Here is a 20,719-nt window from a genome sequence, read left to right as displayed (position 1 = left end):
GAAAACAAACAAGTTTCTGAAGCAAAATAGATGTTGCAGATCATACATTAAAGATCACGGTTACCCATGGGGAAGTCCATCAGGTTTATTCGCTCTTCATTTACTCTTTATTTATTCATAATTCTACCAAGCTTGATGATTTTGCCAGTCTCTGCTAAAGTGAAAAATTTCTGTGGTGGATGGTGAGTGAGACAGATGCATCAACATCAGTAAGAAGAGAAAGCTAATACTAGGAAGAAGAAGAGGAGGAGGAGAGGAGGGGAGGAAGAGGGGAGGAGGAAGGGAGGAGGAGGGGGAGGGGGGTGGAAGAAGAAGAGGCTAAGAGCATGAAACAAGAAAAGTGAGATAAGAAACCAAAGAACTACAGAAAAATCATGACAGTCTATGATCTTTAAGGGCAGGAGAAAATGGCTGGTGTCAACACCTCGATCATTCCTGGAAAACCTTACTGAATTACTAAAGATATGACAATCATTGTTCATAACAAGAACCTTGACTCGTTTCTTAAAAGCAGAGACTGTGTATCCTACGTTCTCTCTTTAAACAGGCTGGGAATTGTGTCACACATTTTAGAAAGTTATTCAATATAAACGGTTAATGTTTTAAAGAGGTGTTTTCATTTGTCAGTGACCTGAAAGTCTGTAGGTAGAGCCTTTTCTTCCCCAGCAAAGTCCATTAATGAGGCATACTCTTATAGACACAGCTATGGTATAATACTATTTAAACAATGCAGTTATTACACTGTTGTCTGTGTTTGGCCTGGCTCGATTCTTAAATGTCTTGGGGACAGAGTTGATAAATTTCATTTTTATTTAATTTTGTCCCGAGTATTACAACACTCTAGAGGCAAGTAAGAAACGTCCATTAATATATCACAGTGACTACAACAAAAAGCCCCTCAAATATATACTAATCAAAGTAAATCTAAAGGTCTGTGTATATACCTATGTTTAAAGGCAGATTTAGTATGTGGGTTTTGCAGCAAAGTCACATAACTTAGCATTAAAAGATGAAACTATGTCTTTTCTTTACAATTCAATTCTTCTGAGCCTCAGTTTCTTCATCGTTAAATCGACATCATAAAATCACCTGTAGCAGACACTAAAGGGCTGCCTGGCCCATTCAGCAGCCTTTTCCTCCCACGCTAGCAGAGCCCCAATTTCATTCAGCTGTCCGCTCAAACCCCACACAACTCGAGTAGGTCCTGATCAATCATTCTATTCCAGGGAATGGTCTGGGAAGCGGGTGACTGAGACTAGCCACTGAGACTAGCAGGGGGTGGGGAAAGGTGAGGACTTTGGGAAATTTCCTCTTGTTCTTTAAAACAGATGCAAGCTAAAACAGTCCCTTTTTGGGGCACCTGGGTGGCTCAGTCGGTTAGGCGTCTGCCTTCGGCTCAGGTCATGATCCCAGGGTCCTGGGATCAAGCCCCACATCAGGCTCCCTGCTTCAGTGGGGAACCTGCTTCTCTCTCTCTCTCTGCCTGCCGCTCTGCCTACTTGTGCTCTCTCTCTATCTCTGTTAAATGAATAAATAAAAAATCTTGGGCGCCTGGGTGGCTCAGTTGATTAAGCGACTGCCTTCGGCTCAGGTCATGATCCTGGAGTCCCGGGATCGAGTCCCGCATCGGGCTCCCTGCTCAGTGGGGAGTCTGCTTCTCCCTCTGACCCTCCTCCCTCTCCTGCTCTCTGTCTCTCATTCAATCTCTCTCAAATAAATAAATAAAATCTTTAAAAAATAAAAATAAAAAAATAAAAAATAAAAAATCTTAAAAACAAAAACAAAACCCAGTCCCTTTTTCTGTCAGATTAACTGTGACTGGACACCAGTTTGTAAATAGCCACGTTAGCTGTTTCTATTATTGACGTGGAGCACCACCATCCTAAAAACAGAAGATACTTCACAGTCAATCTACGTATGTCAGCAGAGTTGAGAATTTCAATTTAGCATTAGCGCACTGCTGATGCTGAACTGAATCACCGCACTTAGGAAGTAGACAGTGTTATGCGTAACTGTCACGCAAGAAACCACTTTAAGCGTATGAAGCACTTTTCCTGAAAATTGTATTTTTGTTCTTAAGTATTCTAACTCTTGCAGCATTCTAATTTGCAGAAGTTATTCAGCAAATACTTCTACTCTCTTCGTGAAGAGAAAAAAGAAGGGAAGTGACTTACTTGGCGTCACACGGAAATTAATGAATATGATCGATGCTTACGTAAACTAAGTTTTAGACAAGTGCTCTAGCCAACATTCTCTATTTTCTGTTGGGACGGTCTTAATGCCTCCACCTAGGAAATGGTCCAGAGCAGACGCTTCCTTAGGTAAACATATCAAGAGTCAGAAGGAATAATGCAGAGTTTAATTCCAGTTCCATCCGGGGGAAAAAGCACGAGCTCTCATTCCTCTCCTACCTTTAGTTTCGCAGATCATCACATTGCTAAACTCGCTTTCTCCCCCTTCGTTGAAGCACTGCATTTTAATATCGTAGGAGGTTTCTGGCTGCAGATGGCCAATCATGTGCCACTGCTTTGAACCTAGAAAGGAAAAATAAATGAGGATTTTACATATCGTATGACCTGAAGGGTGATCTCAAAATGAGGTTGGAACAGGGCGCCTGGGTGGCTCAGTTGGTTAAGCGACTGCCTTTGGCTCAGGTCATGATCCTGGAGTCCCGGGATCGAGTCCCGCATCCGGCTCCTTGCTTAGCAGGGAGTCTGCTTCTCCCTCTGACCCTCTCATTTTCTCTCTCGCAAATAAATAAAATCTTAAAAAAAAAAAAAAAAAAGAGGTTGGAACAGCACATATCACCGTAGAGTTAGTCTGTGCAATGAAAATGTCCTTAATAGAAGTATTTTAGTAATGCACCACAGATAAACAGCATTTCTGTTATGTGCCACAAAACCAAGGACAAGAAGTACACCGAATTAAAGCGATACCTGTGCATTGGTACTAATACTCTGTTTCGTTATAAATAATTAGTGGTGAGTCTTTCATAAAATGCACGTTAACTTCACGCACAGGTGAAGAAAAAAAAAACCCTCCAGTCTTCTGATGCCCCATTTTAGCCTAGCAAGTCAATCCACTCTGCCCACCAGAAAGGAATACTATACATGAGATCAGCAAATGGTGCCTTACCCAGGACAAGTGACCATTTATTTACAAGACAGGTCTTAGAGAAACTCTCAATCCCACTGGACTGGATGTGACGTGAACAGACAGCTCAGCACATGCCTGAATAAATGGTTCAGAACAATCAAAAAGCCGAATCTACTACAGAAACCTCTGGGTTCCTTGAGTCAGGGTCCCCAAGCCACGCAAGTATCTCTAACAGAATGATTCTGTTATCCACGGCACATGGCCAATGCTTCATTTAGAAACGCTCTTCAACTGAACACTCCTGTATAAATCACTCTCCATTTTTACTTCCATGGGCATGTGACAAACTTTAATAAACAGGGACACTTCTGCCAGATTCAATTAACTCTTCAAGCACCTTTAATCCCTCTTAGAAAATACCTCTTCAAACCGTTTCCACAGTTCCTTAGAAGCTCAACTATATAACACCTACTGATTTAAGAATTAATTGAAGGAAAAACAAAGCCAAACCAAGCATCCAAGTCAAATCTACTCGGCTGACAGGACCAAGAGCACTAGGTTCCTTTCTAATTCAACACAGACAAAAATACTCCAAACCGGAAACACAACCCCTTTTGCAGGTCACCATCACAAAATCCCTCATTCATAAAGACCCATAGTTTACATGGAAGAGAATCTGCTTGTTCTAGGATCAAGGGACTCTGAAAGGCTTGAGAAGTAAGGAATTCTATGCCCTCTATATAAGTGTAAAGAGGACCCTACAATAAACTTGACTCAAAACCTTGACTCAAAGACTGGAATAGAGCTACTTCTAAATTCCACAAACTTTCTCAAAGACTTCTATTTTTTCTCTGTCCTTGGGTATTTCCTCACCCAGCCCTACCCTCACCTAACTATAAACATTCTCCCAAATAATTACCACACTAGATTTGAAGTTTTCCCTTCAGAGTCCTAGTCAAAATGGAATTAAACTACACTTCTGGTATGTTACAAATGAGAGAAAATTGTTAAAAGAACACAAATCTTATTAGATTAATATTCCACTATTAGGGTAATTCTTCGAATGGCTAAATGACAGGAAGCACTAGCAGAGAGAAAGAGTCTTTACTGATCATTGATGAATAAGACAACTAAGAGTATTATCAGGTTGAAAGTCAACCAACCAGCATATCCTTTGCTTAAATGGGTAATTTTTTTCTCAAAGGATGTTTTAGAAAAGGTGAGAAACCAAAGGAACAGGCTTAAAGATTAGGATGCCTGATACTTTGATTTATTTGAAACTCAACTTAACTTTATAAGATAAAAATATCACACAGAGGGCGCCTGGGTGGCTCAGGTCATGATCCCAGAGTCCTGGGATCGAGTCCCACATCGGGCTCCCGGCTCAGTGGGAAGCCTGCTTCTCCCTCTAACCCTCTCCCCTCTCATGCTGTTTCTCTCTAATAAATAAATAAATAAAATCTTAAAAAAAAAAAATCACACAGAGGCACTGGTATGCCAGAAACATTTACAGTTTATCCCAATGTGGAACTTAATTCAGAAGATAGGATAACTTAATATCATTGCTCTTAGCAGATTCTTTAACACTGTAATCGAGTTTCAGATTTTTTCCCAAAAGCTTAAACAATTCTGAGTCAATACACATAAGTAATCTAAAACTTTACTTTAAAGAGAACGTTACGTGCAAAGGGTAAATACTTCTGTTCCTTGGTTTGGGAGAACAGGCCAATAGTTTAAAACTGCCACAAAAAGAATTTCAAATGCCTAAACTTGAAAATAAGGAATAAGCAAATTACACAGCACAGTGAAGCACACTTAAACATCTAACTGCTCCATCTACCAAGTTTATAAACAAGTTCTCTGTGAACCATAAGGCAAAACTCACATTTGCAGACACTACTAGTGGATACAAAAGCTCCTGTAAATTAATTTCCCAGTTCCACACACTATATTCACATCCCCCAAGCTTGCAAAAGTTCAAAGATTTAACTAGAGAGTATCCTTTAAAAACTGGTCACCAGTGGGTATTTCTAGAGAGTGGAACCAGGAGAGGTAGGGAAAAGAGTGACGAGAGGGAGACACACACAGAGCGAGGTGTTCGCTTTACTTACATTTACCTTGTTCAGAACTGTTTTAGAGCAAATGTTTAACCCTTGTCAAAAGAGTTTAAAAATAGAAGTCTGACAGCCCCGCTCTCCTAACCCAGCTAAACTAAAACTAGGACTCAAATCTAGAACAGTGACTAACAACTCTTACCATTTCTTCTTTTTGAATAGCCTTTCTAGAGAGTGAAATGTGCATATGGAAAAGTGCCCATAACCCAACAGTTTGCTGAAGTTCATGAACTGAACGTACCCATGGTACTGATACCGAGGTCAAGAAAGGAAATAATACTGGTACCCCAAAAGTACTCCCCGTGCTTCCTCAGGTCACTTCTCCCTCAAGACAGCTACTATCTTTTTTTTTTATTCTTATGTTAATCCCCATACATTACATCATTAGTTCTAGATGAAGTGTTCCACGATTCATTGTTTGTGCATAACACCCAGTGCTCCATGCAGAACGTGCCCTCCTCAATACCCACCACCAGGCTAACCCATCCTCCCACCCCCCTCCCCTCTAGAACCCTGTTTGTTTTTCAGAGTCCATCGTCTCTCATGGTTCGTCCACCCCTCCGATTTCCCCCGCTTCATTCTTCCCCTCCCGCTACCTTCTTCTTCTTCTTTTTTTTTTCTTAACATATCTTGCATTATTAAGACAGCTACTATCTTAACTTCACAGAATATTTGGCCACTAACAAGTCTCTTACTTCATTTCCTCAATTCTTCATGTTTAAAGCAGATTTTAGAAACTGATTTGTTTCCTACTTTTCCAGATGAAGAGAAATCATCACTCTTTTATTCAAAAAATATTTACTGAGCACCTACCATGTGCCAGGTATTAAAACTCAGATGATGACCTTTTACTACTTTACAAAAGAAATTCCACTGGATAAACATCAAAAGGAACGTGACAATATTTAAAGAAACCTGATATAGCATATTTAAACTAGTTTATTATAAGGCTACTTATACCAAAAACGATATGCAGTATTTGATGTCAAGAAGTCATATGAAAATAACCTTGGCCCAGGGCCATTTTCTGACACGATCCATTTAGGATGTTAGCAGTTCAAAGAGTCAGAATCTTGGAGTGCAAAAAACCCTTGGAAGAAGCCTTCCTCCCAAAGCAAGAACCCCTTCCAAGATATCACCAAGAAATAAGCATCCAGGGGCGCCTGGGTGGCTCAGTCGTTAAGCATCTGCCTTCAGCTCAGGTCATGGTCCCAGGGTCCTGGGATCGAGCCCTGCATCGGGCTCCCTACTCAGCGGGAAGCCTGCTTCTCCCTCTCCCACTCCCCCTGCTTGTGTTCCCTCTCTCACTGTCTCTGTCAAATAAATAAATAAAATCTTAAAAAAAAAAAGAAAGAAATAAGCATCCAGCTTCTACTGAACACCTCCAACATTGGGGAGTTTCTTATTTTGTTAAAAACGCTGCGTTGGAGGGGTCTTCCTTATGCTACTTCCTTTTAGCTGCCCCTCCCCAACTGGCTGAGTTTCTCCTCCACTTAACAGTCATTCGGTATTTGAAGACAGCTGTCATGTTGCTTGTTCACAGTCCCTTTTCCAGCCTCATCATCCCCAGACATTCCCTTGTTCTTTCTGGACTCCAATCATTCCTTCATTCAATAAATCCCGAACACTGTCTCCCTGGGAGCAAAGGCTCCTTGCCTACAGGGAGGCTAATATTTGGTAGGGGAGACAAAGTAAATAATTTCATATATCCACACACATACGCAGACACACCCACTTCTTACACAGTAACCGTGATGAAGTCTATGATAACAGAACAGTAAAGGCCACGGTTAGAAATTACACTAAGGGATCTCATTTACAGTGGTGGGGGTGATCTGAAGAAGTAACATCTAAGCACACAACAGAAAAGTGGAATGACCTCAATCAAACACTGGAAGAGGAACACAGGAGGTAGCAGGAAGTGCCCTGTGTCATCATCCTGAGGCAAGAGAAGTCTTGGTGCACACGAGGAAACTCAGAGGGCCAGTGTGTCACGGAAGAGACACAGAGAGAGTGTGGAGAGGTGCGCAAGACTGGCAGAAGGTGTAGGCAGGGGCCAGCCAGACCATCTGCAGCCTTCAGACCACATGCAAAGTTCTGGATTAGATTTTAAATGCAGGGGAAAGGCGGTTTCAACACCCTTTCACTGTCTTGGCTGGTTTTTACTCTATGTATATTCCAATTTCTCGGCATCTCGAAAAGCGGATTACATGCTCAAGATACAATCGTTCTAGTACAGACTTCAATGAAACGGGGACTGAGACATTATTTTTTTTAAATATAGCTACAAGGGATGCCTGGGTGGCTCAGTCAGTTAAGCGTCTGCCTTCGGCGCAGGTCATGATCCCACGACCCTGGGATTGAGTCCCGCATTGGGCTCCTTGCTCCGCAGGGAGCCAGCTTTTCCTTCTGCCTGCCGCTCCCCCTGCTTGTGTGTGTCTCTCTCCCTCTCTCTCTCTGAAAAATAAATAAATAAATCTTAAAAAAATATAGCTACAAGTTGCAAGTGACTTTTATACTCAGGTTACTATTTATTTAAATAAAACAGAAAACAAAATTCTTTTTCAGATGAACTACTGAAAAATCATATCTCCCCCATACTTTGGTAACTGTTTCTATAACCGAAATATAAGAAACTGCATATATTAAATTGGAAAAATGGTCTTCCTTTGGGAAAAAGTGAAAGTAATAATGTGCATAACATTTCATGCCTTCTCTATCTTAACCTGGGATGATGTTTTTCATAATACTTATAAACCCTCTCCATCCAAAGCTCTTTACTGGGACTCCAGCTTGCCAGGGGGACTTACCTTCTACCACATCCCTCTTGTAATCACTGTCATTATCACTATCTGTCGGCCGGTAGTAGATATAAAATCCTTGAATGGGAGTATTATTGTTACTTGATGGAATGTACTAAAAAAAAGAGAAGCAAAGACTTGTCAAAGACAAAAATAAATGTAACTTTCACAGCCATGAAGATTCATTTCTCTGTGCGGCGATATTTTTCTAGCTTCATTTTGCAAACATCCTTGATGCCCATTTTGAATTTAACTCAAAGGTAGTCAAAGGTATTAAGAGCATTTAGTTTTCTGTTGGGCTGAGCAAAAATAAAGTAGTATATTTCATAAGGTTCAAAGGCATAAAAGGACATTTAGTTCAAAATGAATAAATCTTGGGACGCCTGGGTGGCTCAGTTGGTTGCGCATCTGCCTTCGGCTTCAGGTCATGATCCCGGGGTCCTGGAATTGAGTCCCACGTTGGGCTCTCTGCTCAGTGGGGAGCCTGCTTCTCCCTCTCCCTCTGCCTGCCACTCCCCCTGCTTGTGCTCTCTCTCTCTCTCTCTCTCTGTCAAATGAATAAATAAAATCTTTAAAAAAAGAATAAATAAATCTTGAAAGGGCAATTAACACTTGGATGAAAGCTGAGGAGACAAGTGTATTTTTAACCCTGCCCCACTTATCACATGTGCTTTTAGACAAATATCTGTGCCCTTCAATTTTCCTATTGAAAATTTTAACTATTTTAATAGCTAAAGACATTTGCTATTCGTAATATCATGTCATCAGAATAGTAAATCGACTGTTAACACAGCCAAACACTTAAAAATTAAAAACATTTGCTACTCATAATATCGTGTCATGAGACTAGTAAATCGATCGTCAACATGGCCACATGAGAAAGCATCTCTTTAGAATAGAGGTCCCACTTACCGTCCACTTCAGCATGATCTGAGTATCACTGACAGCTTCGGTGTAGGCGATGTGAGGCCCGGTGATGGGACGGTTAGAAAAACGATTGGGAAACCCAGCCACCTGATAAGGACGAGACGCCGAACTCCGGAAACTCTCACCATAATGGTTGATGGCAATGACCCTAAACTTGTACGTTGAACCTTTTGAGGGAGGAAAGAAACCAGTTTTTAAAAAACTTGGCCATATGACAGCTGAAGGTACGGCAGTCAAAATAGGACAACTGCGTTCCAGTCTCTACGCTAACAAACACATCCTCTGAAGCCTATACAGTAAACAGATTTCAACCCACTTGCCAGCCAATGGCAGTGGATGTTCATGATGATCCAGATTCCAAGAGCTTATGAGGAGTCACCGGGAGACAATGCCACGAAAGATTAATGACGTCTGTCACGGAAGGGGTCGGTGGAGAACAGGAAAGAGCACGTTTACTTTCTTTACCGTCATGTTCTAAAGTCATAACCATCAAATACAGTATTAGTTGAAGTATCTGTGCTCAAAACTAGGTTCTTTTCCCTTGAAAGAAACAACTGAAGTGAAGTTTAATACGGCGAATACACTTCAGAAGGGGCGCTCTGTGGGTGTCAGCAGATGACACTCTGATTTCACCAAGAATAGGATAAGAAGGAGCAGATCTAAACTACAACAGAAGGCACTTATTTGTATTACATACTAAGAACTTAAAAAAAACTCTAAGGATTGTGAGTTTCTGAAGCTCTGCATCTAAAGAATAAATTAGACTCCTAGAGCACGTTTCCTGATGGCTCAGAAATGACCACTGGGCTTCTGAAGACGTTTTCTGTCTATAGAATGCTATTTAGCTTCACCCACATTTAAAACTTGTCACCTTCTCCCAATGATACCTACAGGCTCCTCTCTTTACCTGTTTAGAGAAACACAGGCATTTGCCGCTAAGTACATCTAAACGTCCATAAACAAAATGGTCAAGAAACCTAAACATATAAAAGCCACAAAAGTGTATTTGTGATTACTGCTTTTCTCTTGTGCGGTTTAACTTCCCGCATACAGCCTCAAGATACTGGGGTGACAGGGGGGTGGTTGGGGGGGTCCTTCTGCTGAAACAAAACTTAGAGAGCAAAGAAGCATTAAGTGTTCTCTCGTTTCCATAAGCCTAAGCACTAAGTATAACTATGCTGCAATTCATCATTAGATCAAACAATTTTAGTCAAATAACAAGCAATTTTCCTCTTCAAACATGTAATCATAGCAAAACACCTATACACAAAGATATCACTGCAACGCTCTAAGTTATTGACAATTAAAAATAATCCAAAACCCAGAAAAAAGAATGGGTTAAGTAAATTATACTATACTTATACAGTAGATATATGGTTATTAAAAAACTGAGTTTCTGAAGAATTTTTAATGACACTGGAAAATGCATATGATATAACATAGGGAAAATGGGGTCACAAAACAGTATTTTCAGCATGATCCCAGTTTGTATTAAAAAACAAAAAGGCTACCAAAAATATACCAAAGTGTAAACAATGCTTATCTCTGGATGGGTGGGCTTCGGGTGACTTATTCTCTTCTTTCTAGTTTCTTTGCTTTCAAATTTTCACACAACAGGCTCCTATTACTTTAACAATTAGAAGAATACAAAATCATTACAAATATGCATCTAAAGTCAGCACAGGGCACCTGGGTGGCTCAGTCGGTTGAGCATCTGCCTTTGGCTCGGGTCATGATCCCGGAGTCCTGCATCGGGCTCTCTGCTCCATGGGGAGTCCACTTCTCCCTCTGCCCCTCCCCCTACTCATTCTCTCAATCTCTCTCACTCTCATGTTCTCTCTCTCAAATAAATAAATAAAATCTTAACAACAACAACAAAAATAATAAAGTCAGCACAGACAGCAAAAAGGGAAATGTTTGAATATTACTACCTGGCTCTAAGCTACGAACTTCCACAGAAAGTTTGGAAGGAGGGATATCTTCAGCTGCCACCAGCCAATCACTGGTCCTCATCCGTTTGTATTCGACCTTGAAGGCAGTGATTGGAGAACCCCCATTGGCCCGAGGAATCCAAGTGACATAGACGGAGGTCTCTGATGCCGTGGAGATGGTAGGCCGGTCAGGTGCCTCTGGAACTAAACACGGAAACATCCATTCCAATAACCCATGGTGTCAGAGACAAGAATAACTCAAATAAACTGAAAGGGATAAATCCCAAAGATCATTTCATTAAAGGTTCGTCACCAAACTTATTACCAGAGTTAATAATATTATGACTATCTTCCTGCCCTCTGTCAAAAGCTAACGGGCAATGCAATGGCCAAAAACAGGAAATAAGAGGAAGGAAAAGCAAGATAATCTATAAACTTGAGAATCAGCTCTAAAAAACTGAAAGTTAATGGTAATGAGAATAGTGACCATGCTACTTTGGATTCATAGCTCAACAGTGTATAAGTAATTATTCCTCGGTGCCTCAAGTCTGAATGTGGTTATAAGTTACAGTAAATGTTCAAAATTTGGTGTTATTTTGTTTAAATGTTTTTCTTTATCCATCCAAGCTACATAAAACACATTCAGCAAATGATCTACAGATTATTAGCTATTGCTATCATAGCGTATCTTAACACACCTCAAGCCTAGAGGAATGCTACTCCCAGAAAACAGACTGCAAGCAGTAGAGAGAGAGAGAGAGAAAATTTGACTAATAAATCAACAGGGATATTAATGGGAAGGGAGAATGCTGCGCAGGATGAAAGCAAGAAGACAGGGTATGTAGTTAAACAAAGAAAAGTGCTCTCAGCAATTAAATGATCCACCTGATCAGAAAAAGGGGATGAGAGAACCAATGTCTAGCAGTTTCGCACTGCCAAGGGGAGGGGATGTCCTAGCCCACAAGAGTCTAGAGTCCCATGGCAGGTAGAAACATCAGGAGTAGGTCCATCCACCATTTAAACCATGTACCTAATGCTTCTTGCTAACCAAGCGATCTTGTGGTTATAACTGGCTTCCCACTTGGTTCCTCCAAGGGAAGAATGCTGATAGAAACAATCTGGTCTGTGCGACGGTTACGGTACAAATCAGTTAATCACCATTCTGGTTTACATCCATCCCCTGTGAATTTTGTACAAGTGAGCTGGGTCTCAGGATACTATCTTTGGGCTGGCTAACAATCAAGTGTCCAGAGCTGAAGGAGGAGGACCAGCTCCGGGCCGTGGTTATGCTAAGGGAGCCCTGTCTGTCTAGCCTGTGCCACATTCCTTAAGCAAGACCACTCTTGTCTCAACATCTCTTTAGCCCGAACACAAACACATAGGGAAGAACACAATGGTGTTGCCATTTATGGTACCTGTATGGAGAAAATGGTGGCATTCTAAAAACAAATTGCATAATGGGTAAAAAGAGGAAAACGTTCAAAGCAGGCAACTTTTGAATGATACTTACTGTATTCCTTTCAAGTTAGAAAGCAATGGAAACAGAATGAATAGAACTGTTAGTGAATCTCTTTTTTGGTTCTAGATAACCAACAACTTCCTTAAACTGATTCACAGAAGGTTAAAACTCATCAAAAAACACACACCACAGATCAAATAGAAAAAGGTTATTAGGGAAAACAATCTCTACAGAGGAGAATCTTCAAGATCTAAAAGAAAGAGCATGTGACATAAAACAAAGACAAGCTGGAGTTTAAAAATCCAAATGTGAAGAACTGCTGGATGCCTGCTGGATGACCTCAGGCAAAGCTGTATGACCTCCATGAGCTCCAGTTTCCTAATCTGTAAAACTGATAGGCTATCTCCCTCATCAGGTTGTGGGGAAGATTCAAGAAATCACTTCTTAACAGCTATATCTGCCCAGATAACTCCAAACTTCCAGAACTGAATCCATAACCTGCCCCTAAAAATCCTGATTACCTATCTTGGTAAATGGTCCCTGGCCACCCCAGCCCAGAGTCACCCCATTTCTCCCTTTCATTCAGTATGGATTCAATTCCCTTTGTCCCTCTCCATCTACACTGTCATTCCACCCATTATTTCTCTAGCATCATCTTCAGCCATTCTCCTTTTCCCCCTCCTTAAAGTTCTTTAGAGTTCTTCATAGCTTTCAGGGAAAGGCTGAAATTGGAAGTACATCATACAAGGTACCCACCTGCCTCCCCCCACTCTGGCGTCACTCCCCACGGCAACCAGTCAAACCAAACCAATTCTCTAACCTCCAAACCTCTAAATGAAATGCAACATGTCCATCATCCATCTCTTTGCATAGGAGCTGTCTTTCCCTAGAACTTCTTTTCCTGTTCCTTCATCCATTCTTGTCTTCACAGCGGTCCTGTCTTCGAGGCTTAGCTGAGGGAGCCTCTCTTAACCACTACCTGCCTCCTCTACATAATCCTCTTGTGATCCCATTAACACTGAGGGTAGACTCTCAGGCATAATGAATCCAAATCATTATCATGGGTTCATTTGTCTATATTACCCCCTATATGGTTATTGACTTATTGTCTAGGTCATCCTCTATGCTCTAAACCCCCTGAAGGCAAGACTTACTTTACCTCCGCTGCAACAGCATTTAGTCCCTATCTACCAGAGTATGTTAAACAAATCATAAGGTTTTTGTTTTTCAGAGGGCAGCTTTATTCAGATAAAGCTGATACCCGTGTAAGTAATCTGCTTCAGGTAGCTCAACTGCTCCTCAGAGGTGAAAGTACTCAAGCAGAAGAGGCTCATGACACTGAAGAAGCAGAGGGGTTCCAGAAGGTGTTCAAATGTTATGACTTGCTTTTGTCTGAGACCAATTCATGAAAGACTGTAAAAATAGGGAAGAGAAGCTTGAACATTCTCAGAGCAATGAAATTTTAAGCCCTCCCTAGATGTCCTCCTAACACCTATTAACACAGTCACATAAAGTTACATTATGCTGTAATTGCAGAATTGATAATGTGAAATTTAAATACTAAAAAGAAGTCATTTGAAAACTGTATTGCTATGACATCTAAAAACCACTCAGTTGGGGGGCACCTGGGTGACTCAACTGGTCAAGCATCCAAGTCTTGGTTTCGACTCAGGTCATATCTCAGGGTCTTGAGATCGAGCCCCGCATTGGGCTCTGCACTCAGCGGAGAGTCTGCTCGTCCCTCTCTCTCCTGCTCTGCCCCTCCCCTTCTCTAAAATAAATAAGTGAATCTTTAAAAAATTAAAAATTAAAACCATACAATTGGCATGATACAGCAGTAAAATGGAGTATGACACTGATAAGATATAGCAATAAAACAGTATGGCATGTAATCGTTTGGTCAAAAAAACTAAACCTTACTGGGCGCCTGGGTGGCTCAGTCGGTTAAGAGACTGCCTTCGGCTCAGGTCATGATCCTCGAGTCCCGGGATCGAGTCCCGCATCGGGCTCCCTGCTCGGCAGGGAGTCTGCTTCTCCCTCTGACCCTCCTCCCTCTCATGCTCTCTCTCTCTCATTCTCTCTGTCTCAAATAAATAAATAAAATCTTTAAAAAAAAAAAACTAAACCTTACTATAGGTACCACCATACATTTTGATAAGTCACCAAAAAAGAAAAAAAAAAGTCAAAGTATAAATTTGGTTTCCTAGCCAGAGAGAAAAACAGAAAAATCCTTTTTATGAGTTATAAAACCTTAGTATCAGAACCTTTTGAATCTGTGTTTATTACCTTAAATACCAATCATGACACCGAGTTACCAAGATCTGAGTAGAGGGCATTAAAAAATGGTTGAAATAGGACCTGGAAGAGCTATATTGTAGGCTATAATCTGAATGATAATCAAATACCCTCTCTCACTCCATCCCTCCAATAATTTGAAACATGTCAGTTACATTGGTAAACAAACAAAATCAATAAAATGAAGACTCTCCACTTTACCTCCACTATGCCTAGAGGAATCTGTAAGGACCACTCCAAAATTGTCCACAGCCTCTGAAACAACAGGGCGCCGAGGGATGCCCATGGGGGGAGAGGAAGCCTGCGTGTTTTTTGACGAGGTTGTTTTCTCTGGAAAAGTTAGAAGACGTACACTCATCTAATGCAACATAAACTTCTGTGTATATATAGAGTAAGAAAAGATACTATAAAACTCAACTGGTATATAGATATAAGAGCTTCTCTGTTACAGTGTCTAAATTTAAGACCTACATTGCAAATACTTAGCTCATCTGAGGAATTGAACTTGAAAAATTACTTTGTCTTTTTCTAGTAGCTTTAAGGGAAAACTAAAAGGTGTCTTTCTTCACCAGGCTAACTTTCATTTACACAGAGAATAAACACCACAGTGAAAAAAGCCAAATGACTAGAGTAAAGGCTTTCAAACGATCCACCCATTTTTCTTCTACCTATTTCTTAATTCTAAAACATAAAATTCATGCTTAAAGAGCTTCTGTTTCTTTATGGGAAAATTATTATGTTGAGTTTTAAAATTCCAAGAGGCAAAAAGTGAAAATGAGTGATTATTGTTTTAAAACTGAAATACATGCTTATTATTCAGTATTTATAGGTCAGATTCTATAAACAACTGTGGACTAATTATGAAAACTCAAAATACAGTTCAAATAAGAAAAAAAAAGAAAAAAATACAGTTCAAATAAGAAATATTCATTATTTTTCTAGCTAGACTCAATAATTAGTATGAAAGGGTCTTTTCCAAAAGCCAATAAATTTATTCTCGATCATACCTCCTTTTTATTTTCGTGCCATACTAAAATACTCCTCTGTCCCGTTCCCCTCTCTACTCACTGGTCTTTTCGTCCATTTATGCCTAAGCTATAATGGCATCTTTTCAATCAAGCCTACCCTCAACAAGCTACCCCACAGAAAGAACATCCTTTCTTTGTACTCCCCTGGCCTCTTCTAAGTCTTTTACTTGTCATATTTTTGGCTTCTTTGCTGACACCTTTGCCCTCCTCCACTCTATCCTTACCCTACAGCTGGAGTCCCCCGTTGAAACATACAGTAGGGTATGACAGTGTCACAACTCAGCTCAAACCTTGCAATGCTTCCAGCTCACTCAGAGTCAAAGTCAATGTCCTTGCAGGGTCGACAAGGCACCATGTGGTTTGGCCACTCTGTCATCTCCCTGAGCTTTCTCCCCTACAGCATCCTCACTTTGCTTCTGTCACAGTGGCCCCCTCAGTGTGTCTAGGGTACATCAAGCACACCCTACCCCGGGGTCTCTGCACTTAATAATCTATCAGCTGGGATGTTCTTTCCCCAGATATCCATGTGGTTTTCTACTTCACCCTGGACATTCTGCTCACTGTTGACTGCTCACTGAGGACTTCTCTGGCCACCTTGCTTAAATTGTGTCAACTGCTACCCCATCCACTTCCTATATCCATCCCCTAATTTATTTCTCTTATCAGCATGCATCACTTTTTAATGTACTTATAACTTAGGTGTAAGTCTCTCCCAACTAGAATGTGAGCTCCATGAGGGCAAGGAGTTTTGTTGATTTTGTATACTGCCCAGCACATAAAAGGCATTCAGTAAATATTAGCAGAACTGAAATCCTGCCTTGTAGTTGGTATTTATCTATATGTCTTACCCTCCTTAGCAAAGCAGAAGCACCATTAGGATGGGTCTTGTCTTGATCATCTTTGTTTTCCCTGCATCACCTACCCTACCTAATGCCTTACGTATCATAAACTCTCATGAGTATTTGTAGAACATTGGATGGGATGGAATAATACAACATGCATGGCCAAAAAAGGTACGATAATAAAATTATTTAGTGAATTTATATATAAGAATCTCTACGACCCAAAAGGACACTTAACTAATGAAGTGACATCAAGTCAGCCAGCTCACTCCTCTTAAGGAAGGTGATACTCACCTTTGCTGGTTCGGAAGGTGAGCATGGCAGGCTGCCCTTCACCTGCTGCACTTCTTGCGACCATCAAAACTTCATAGAGACTAGAGGGCTCCAGTTCAGTTAAATGGAGCTCATTTTCACTTCCTGGGACTCGAACCGTGTGCCAGCTTCCCACCAGGCCAACACCATCATCTAGCTACTCAAGAGAAAATAAGCCATTAAAAAAAAAAAAGAAAGAAAAGAAGATTCAGGGCACAAAAACCTTCCATTCAAATTTGAGAAAATCAATTTCAGATGAATTTTGGTATGAAATATACCCTTGGAAGTCAAAGAGACATAATATCTCTTCATGCTAAAAAATAGGAGACCTATAGCAAGAACTTAGGAATTCTTACGAATAAAAAAACTCCTAGTTCTGCTACTTACCATTAACTTACGGCCTCAAGCAAGTTATCTGATCTCCCAGAGTTTGCTTCCTTTACTAGTAAAGGAAACAATTATCCTTTCTTACCGGGCTAAGAGGAGCATAAAATAAGTATATAATAATCTGTATTAATGATAATATATAATAGAGTATGTATGCACATATGAATTCTATAATTATCCATTATCTATTTTCAGCATTCTTCATGTTTTGACACTTTCCACATGTATTAGAGGAAATACATTTTAAAAAGATCCTATCTGCTGTGTCTTAGTTAATGGAACCAGGAAATAGTATCACATGGAAGTTTTTGTGTGGGTTAAGAATCCCAGTGAAAGTTTCTTCACCTGGAATCATCAGGTTAGAAACAGTGAATAAACTTTCAAATATCACCATGTTAGTTTTTCCAGATATTAAAAATATTACTATTCAATGATGGGTACCAAAATGGCTTGGACAAAGAAAAGTATTTTAAATATGAGGGCATCTTTGGTTTATTTACTAGTCTCATTAAACAAAGAGAGCAGATTTTCTCATTTTGCTTTAATACAAGCCTCTGGCAGGATAAACACTGAAAAATCAACTGAGAGGATCAGGTTCACCCAAATAAATCACCAAACATCAGATTTCAATACAATGAAGAAGGACAACTTGAAATAAAAATAACCGTCAGAGATTACGCCAGAGGACTTGTTCGGGGTTTCTAATAAGAAACTGCTTTATTTGCTAAATAAACTGTATTTTACTAATCTCAGAAAGGGAAGGGATGACTTTTTAAAAAGTGGTTTCTAGAGCTTTACACCCAAGTGGTTAAAATGTTTGATAAAAAATGTCAGGAAGTCACTGGGCTCTTTGAATTCCTATTTTGGGGGAAATTATGTAAACTTTATTCTTACTGCTTTTATAAGACTGGTAAATCCAGCAAGACTGCTGGGATAGCTCTCCCAAACTCACAGTCCTAGAACACTCCTGTTCTGTTTCCTGCTGTTCCATAAATGTCAAAGATAATAAGCATGGGTTACACAACACAATGTTAAGGCATGCAAAGAGAAAGCTGGTAAATGAAAAGACATTACCTTTCGATACTTCACGAAATAGGCATTGATGGGCAGTCCGCCATCCTTCCCCGCCCTCCAGACCAGGTGGTATGTATCAGCTGTGTAGGTCTGCGGAGGGCTCAGAATGATGGGGGCATCAGGGACCGAGGCAGCACTAGCATTTTTCTCTGGTGCTGAGTCCACTGCACTAGAGTGTTCCTTCACTGGAAAGGAGCTCAATAATTGAGCTTCTGAACCATCTCTTTTATCATTCTGAGTGGGATTGGAAGCTGTGACCATTTCCGCTTTTGTATTTGTTTCAAAAGGAACTGCAGAGGATGGGAGAAAGAGAGAAGAGCGAGCTTGAGGAAATTCATTATTTTTTTTCAGTGCATTTTCTACACAGTGATCTAAATGCCCACACGGATACTGACAATCGGAGCCCAAGAACTGAAAACAGGTAACATTTCAATTTGTAATTCACGGAAACATCTAACCTCCAGGAGCAACCTCTTACTGAAAAATCAATTACATGATGCAGTAGTTGAGTGACTTGAAGGATGTTATTTTTCCTTGCTCTACACTAGTATTCCCTTTTTACAACAATTTGCTAGTTTAACCTCGGAAGATTTTAAGTTGAAGAACACAGAGCGTTAACTCCAGTTGGTAATGAAACAATGCATTCCCTTGGGGACAAGGTGAACTAAATAGTAAGCAAACCAGTCAAGAGTTAGGCTATTACCTACTGGGCAGCCAGTCTCCAAAGACAGCCCCTCAGTATTCACACCCTCGGGCAGGCCCCTCCCCGCTAAATCAGGGCTGGCCCCAGGACCGGCTTTAACCAATGGAAGGCAGAAGTAAGACGGTGCTCTTCCAGCCGTGAGTCTTAAGAAGGCTTGGCACTACTACTCCCTGTGTTGCCCCATACAGACAGCCAAGCGAGCCATGCAGAGAGACTACAGGGGTGTGGGGGGATGGAGGGAAGGAAGGGGAGGCAGGTGGGGATTCCAGCCTTCACAAAAGCACCACACATATAGGAGTGAAGCCACTTTGGCTGTTCCAGCCCCAGGTGCCATCTGACTGCAACAGCATAGGAGAGCCAAAGCAAGGCCAGCAGAATTGCTTAGCTGCATCAGGTCAACCCACAGAACTGTAAGAGATAATAGAGGGGCTGTCGCAGGGGCGCCTAGGTGGATCCATTGGTTAAGTGTCCAACTCTTGGTTTCGGCTCAGGTCATGATCGCGGGGTCATGATCTCAGGGTCGTGAGATCGAGCCCTGCGTTGGGCTCCACTCTCAGTGGGAAGTCTGCTTCTGTCCCTCTGCACCCCCCCCCAATGCTCACTGGCTCGCTCTCTCTCTCTCAAATAAATAAATCTTAAAAAATAAATAAATAAAGGGGCTGTTGGATAACTAAAATACTTACCCTACACAAGCAAAACAATTTATATTCAACAAGAGGAAAGAAACAAAATAAGACTAGCAAAGATAAAAGAAGAATTTACTTATTTCCAAAGCAAGCCCTCTTTCTGGATAGAATCAAAGGTTGGCTTAAGAAACTGCCATTCTAGTAAATAAAATAAAGAAACAAATAAAAGAAAAAGAAACTGCCAATCTAAAGAAAAATAAAACAAGCCCACAGTCTTAATACGACTAAAAGCATCCAGAACATCCAGAGAAGGCACAAATACTTCTATTTGCACTGAAAAAATAAATACGTTGCATGTATCCCCTCACCCCCCCAAAAATTTACTGAGCACATATTATGTGCCAAGCATTGTGCTAGACATTTAATGAATATGATCTCATTAAATTCTCAAAACAACATTCTTAGGTAGATAGCACCACTTCTACTTTACAGATGAAGAAATTAGGGTTCTGGGAGATGGTGAAAAGAGGTGGCCGAAGAATGTTAGTGGTGCCGCTGACAAAAATGAGAAAGCAGTCTAGGAAAACAAATATGCCGCCGGCACCATGAAACCGAAGTACTGATGGCTTGCTTTCTCTACAGTGCTATTCATACTGGCGACAAAAAGATCTCCTATTTTTGACCACTTGTGTGGAGGAAGGGAGCAGGGGAAACAATGTGAAAGCGTTTCTTTTGCACAATGAAGTCAGATTCCTGGTTTAAAAAAAAAAAAAAAGGTGGGTGTGTTTTTCCAACAATCACCACAGTTTAGGAGAAGCAGCAAAAAAACCAAACCAAAACAAAACAAAACAAAAAGAGAAAAGGTGTCCCAGACGCGTCCTCCTCTAAAGAAAATAAAACGCCAGTGAGAAATCATATAGGAGAAAATGAATTAAGTTCACTGAGACAAACTTCCAAAATATTGCTCCTGGAGCTGCCGTGTTTACCTAGTGAGTCAGAATGTGGGCTGGCCGTGAAGGGTGTGAGCTGGTGAGGCTGCCGGGCGGAGGGCCTCAAGCAAGAGCAAGGGGCGGTGATTAGCTGTGGCTCAGGGTGGTGGAGAATGACCTTTTTTTTTTTTTTTT

General features: G+C 40.8%; 1 protein-coding gene across 14 annotated transcripts in view; it reads right to left on the bottom strand.

The window, feature by feature from the left end:
* Nucleotides 1–20,719, bottom strand: part of CDON (cell adhesion associated, oncogene regulated) — a 114,397-nt gene that overhangs the window by 26,434 nt on the left and 67,244 nt on the right. For 13 of the 14 annotated variants that reach the window (XR_014138858.1, XR_014138862.1, XR_014138857.1 and 10 more), the window contains 7 exons: nt 18,267–18,556; nt 16,788–16,962; nt 14,825–14,953; nt 10,870–11,073; nt 8,924–9,105; nt 8,021–8,126; nt 2,412–2,534 (listed from right to left, as the gene is read on the bottom strand). Coding sequence is in view for 9 of the 14 variants with exons in the window: in XM_081799138.1 (XP_081655264.1) it covers nt 2,412–2,534; nt 8,021–8,126; nt 8,924–9,105; nt 10,870–11,073; nt 14,825–14,953; nt 16,788–16,962; nt 18,267–18,556 (1,209 nt within the window). In the remaining 5 variants the exon portion in view is untranslated. The remainder of the gene's footprint in view (nt 1–2,411; nt 2,535–8,020; nt 8,127–8,923; nt 9,106–10,869; nt 11,074–14,824; nt 14,954–16,787; nt 16,963–18,266; nt 18,557–20,719) is intronic. The other variant, XM_081799140.1, reaches the window with a different exon arrangement.

The sequence above is a fragment of the Leptonychotes weddellii genome, chromosome 11 (genome assembly GCF_054177405.1).
Source record: "Leptonychotes weddellii isolate Sample4059 chromosome 11, ASM5417740v2, whole genome shotgun sequence".
Classification (NCBI taxonomy): domain Eukaryota; kingdom Metazoa; phylum Chordata; class Mammalia; order Carnivora; family Phocidae; genus Leptonychotes; species Leptonychotes weddellii.
The sequence above is the reverse complement of the archived record's forward strand: the minus strand, read 5'-3'. Positions and strand labels throughout refer to the sequence as shown.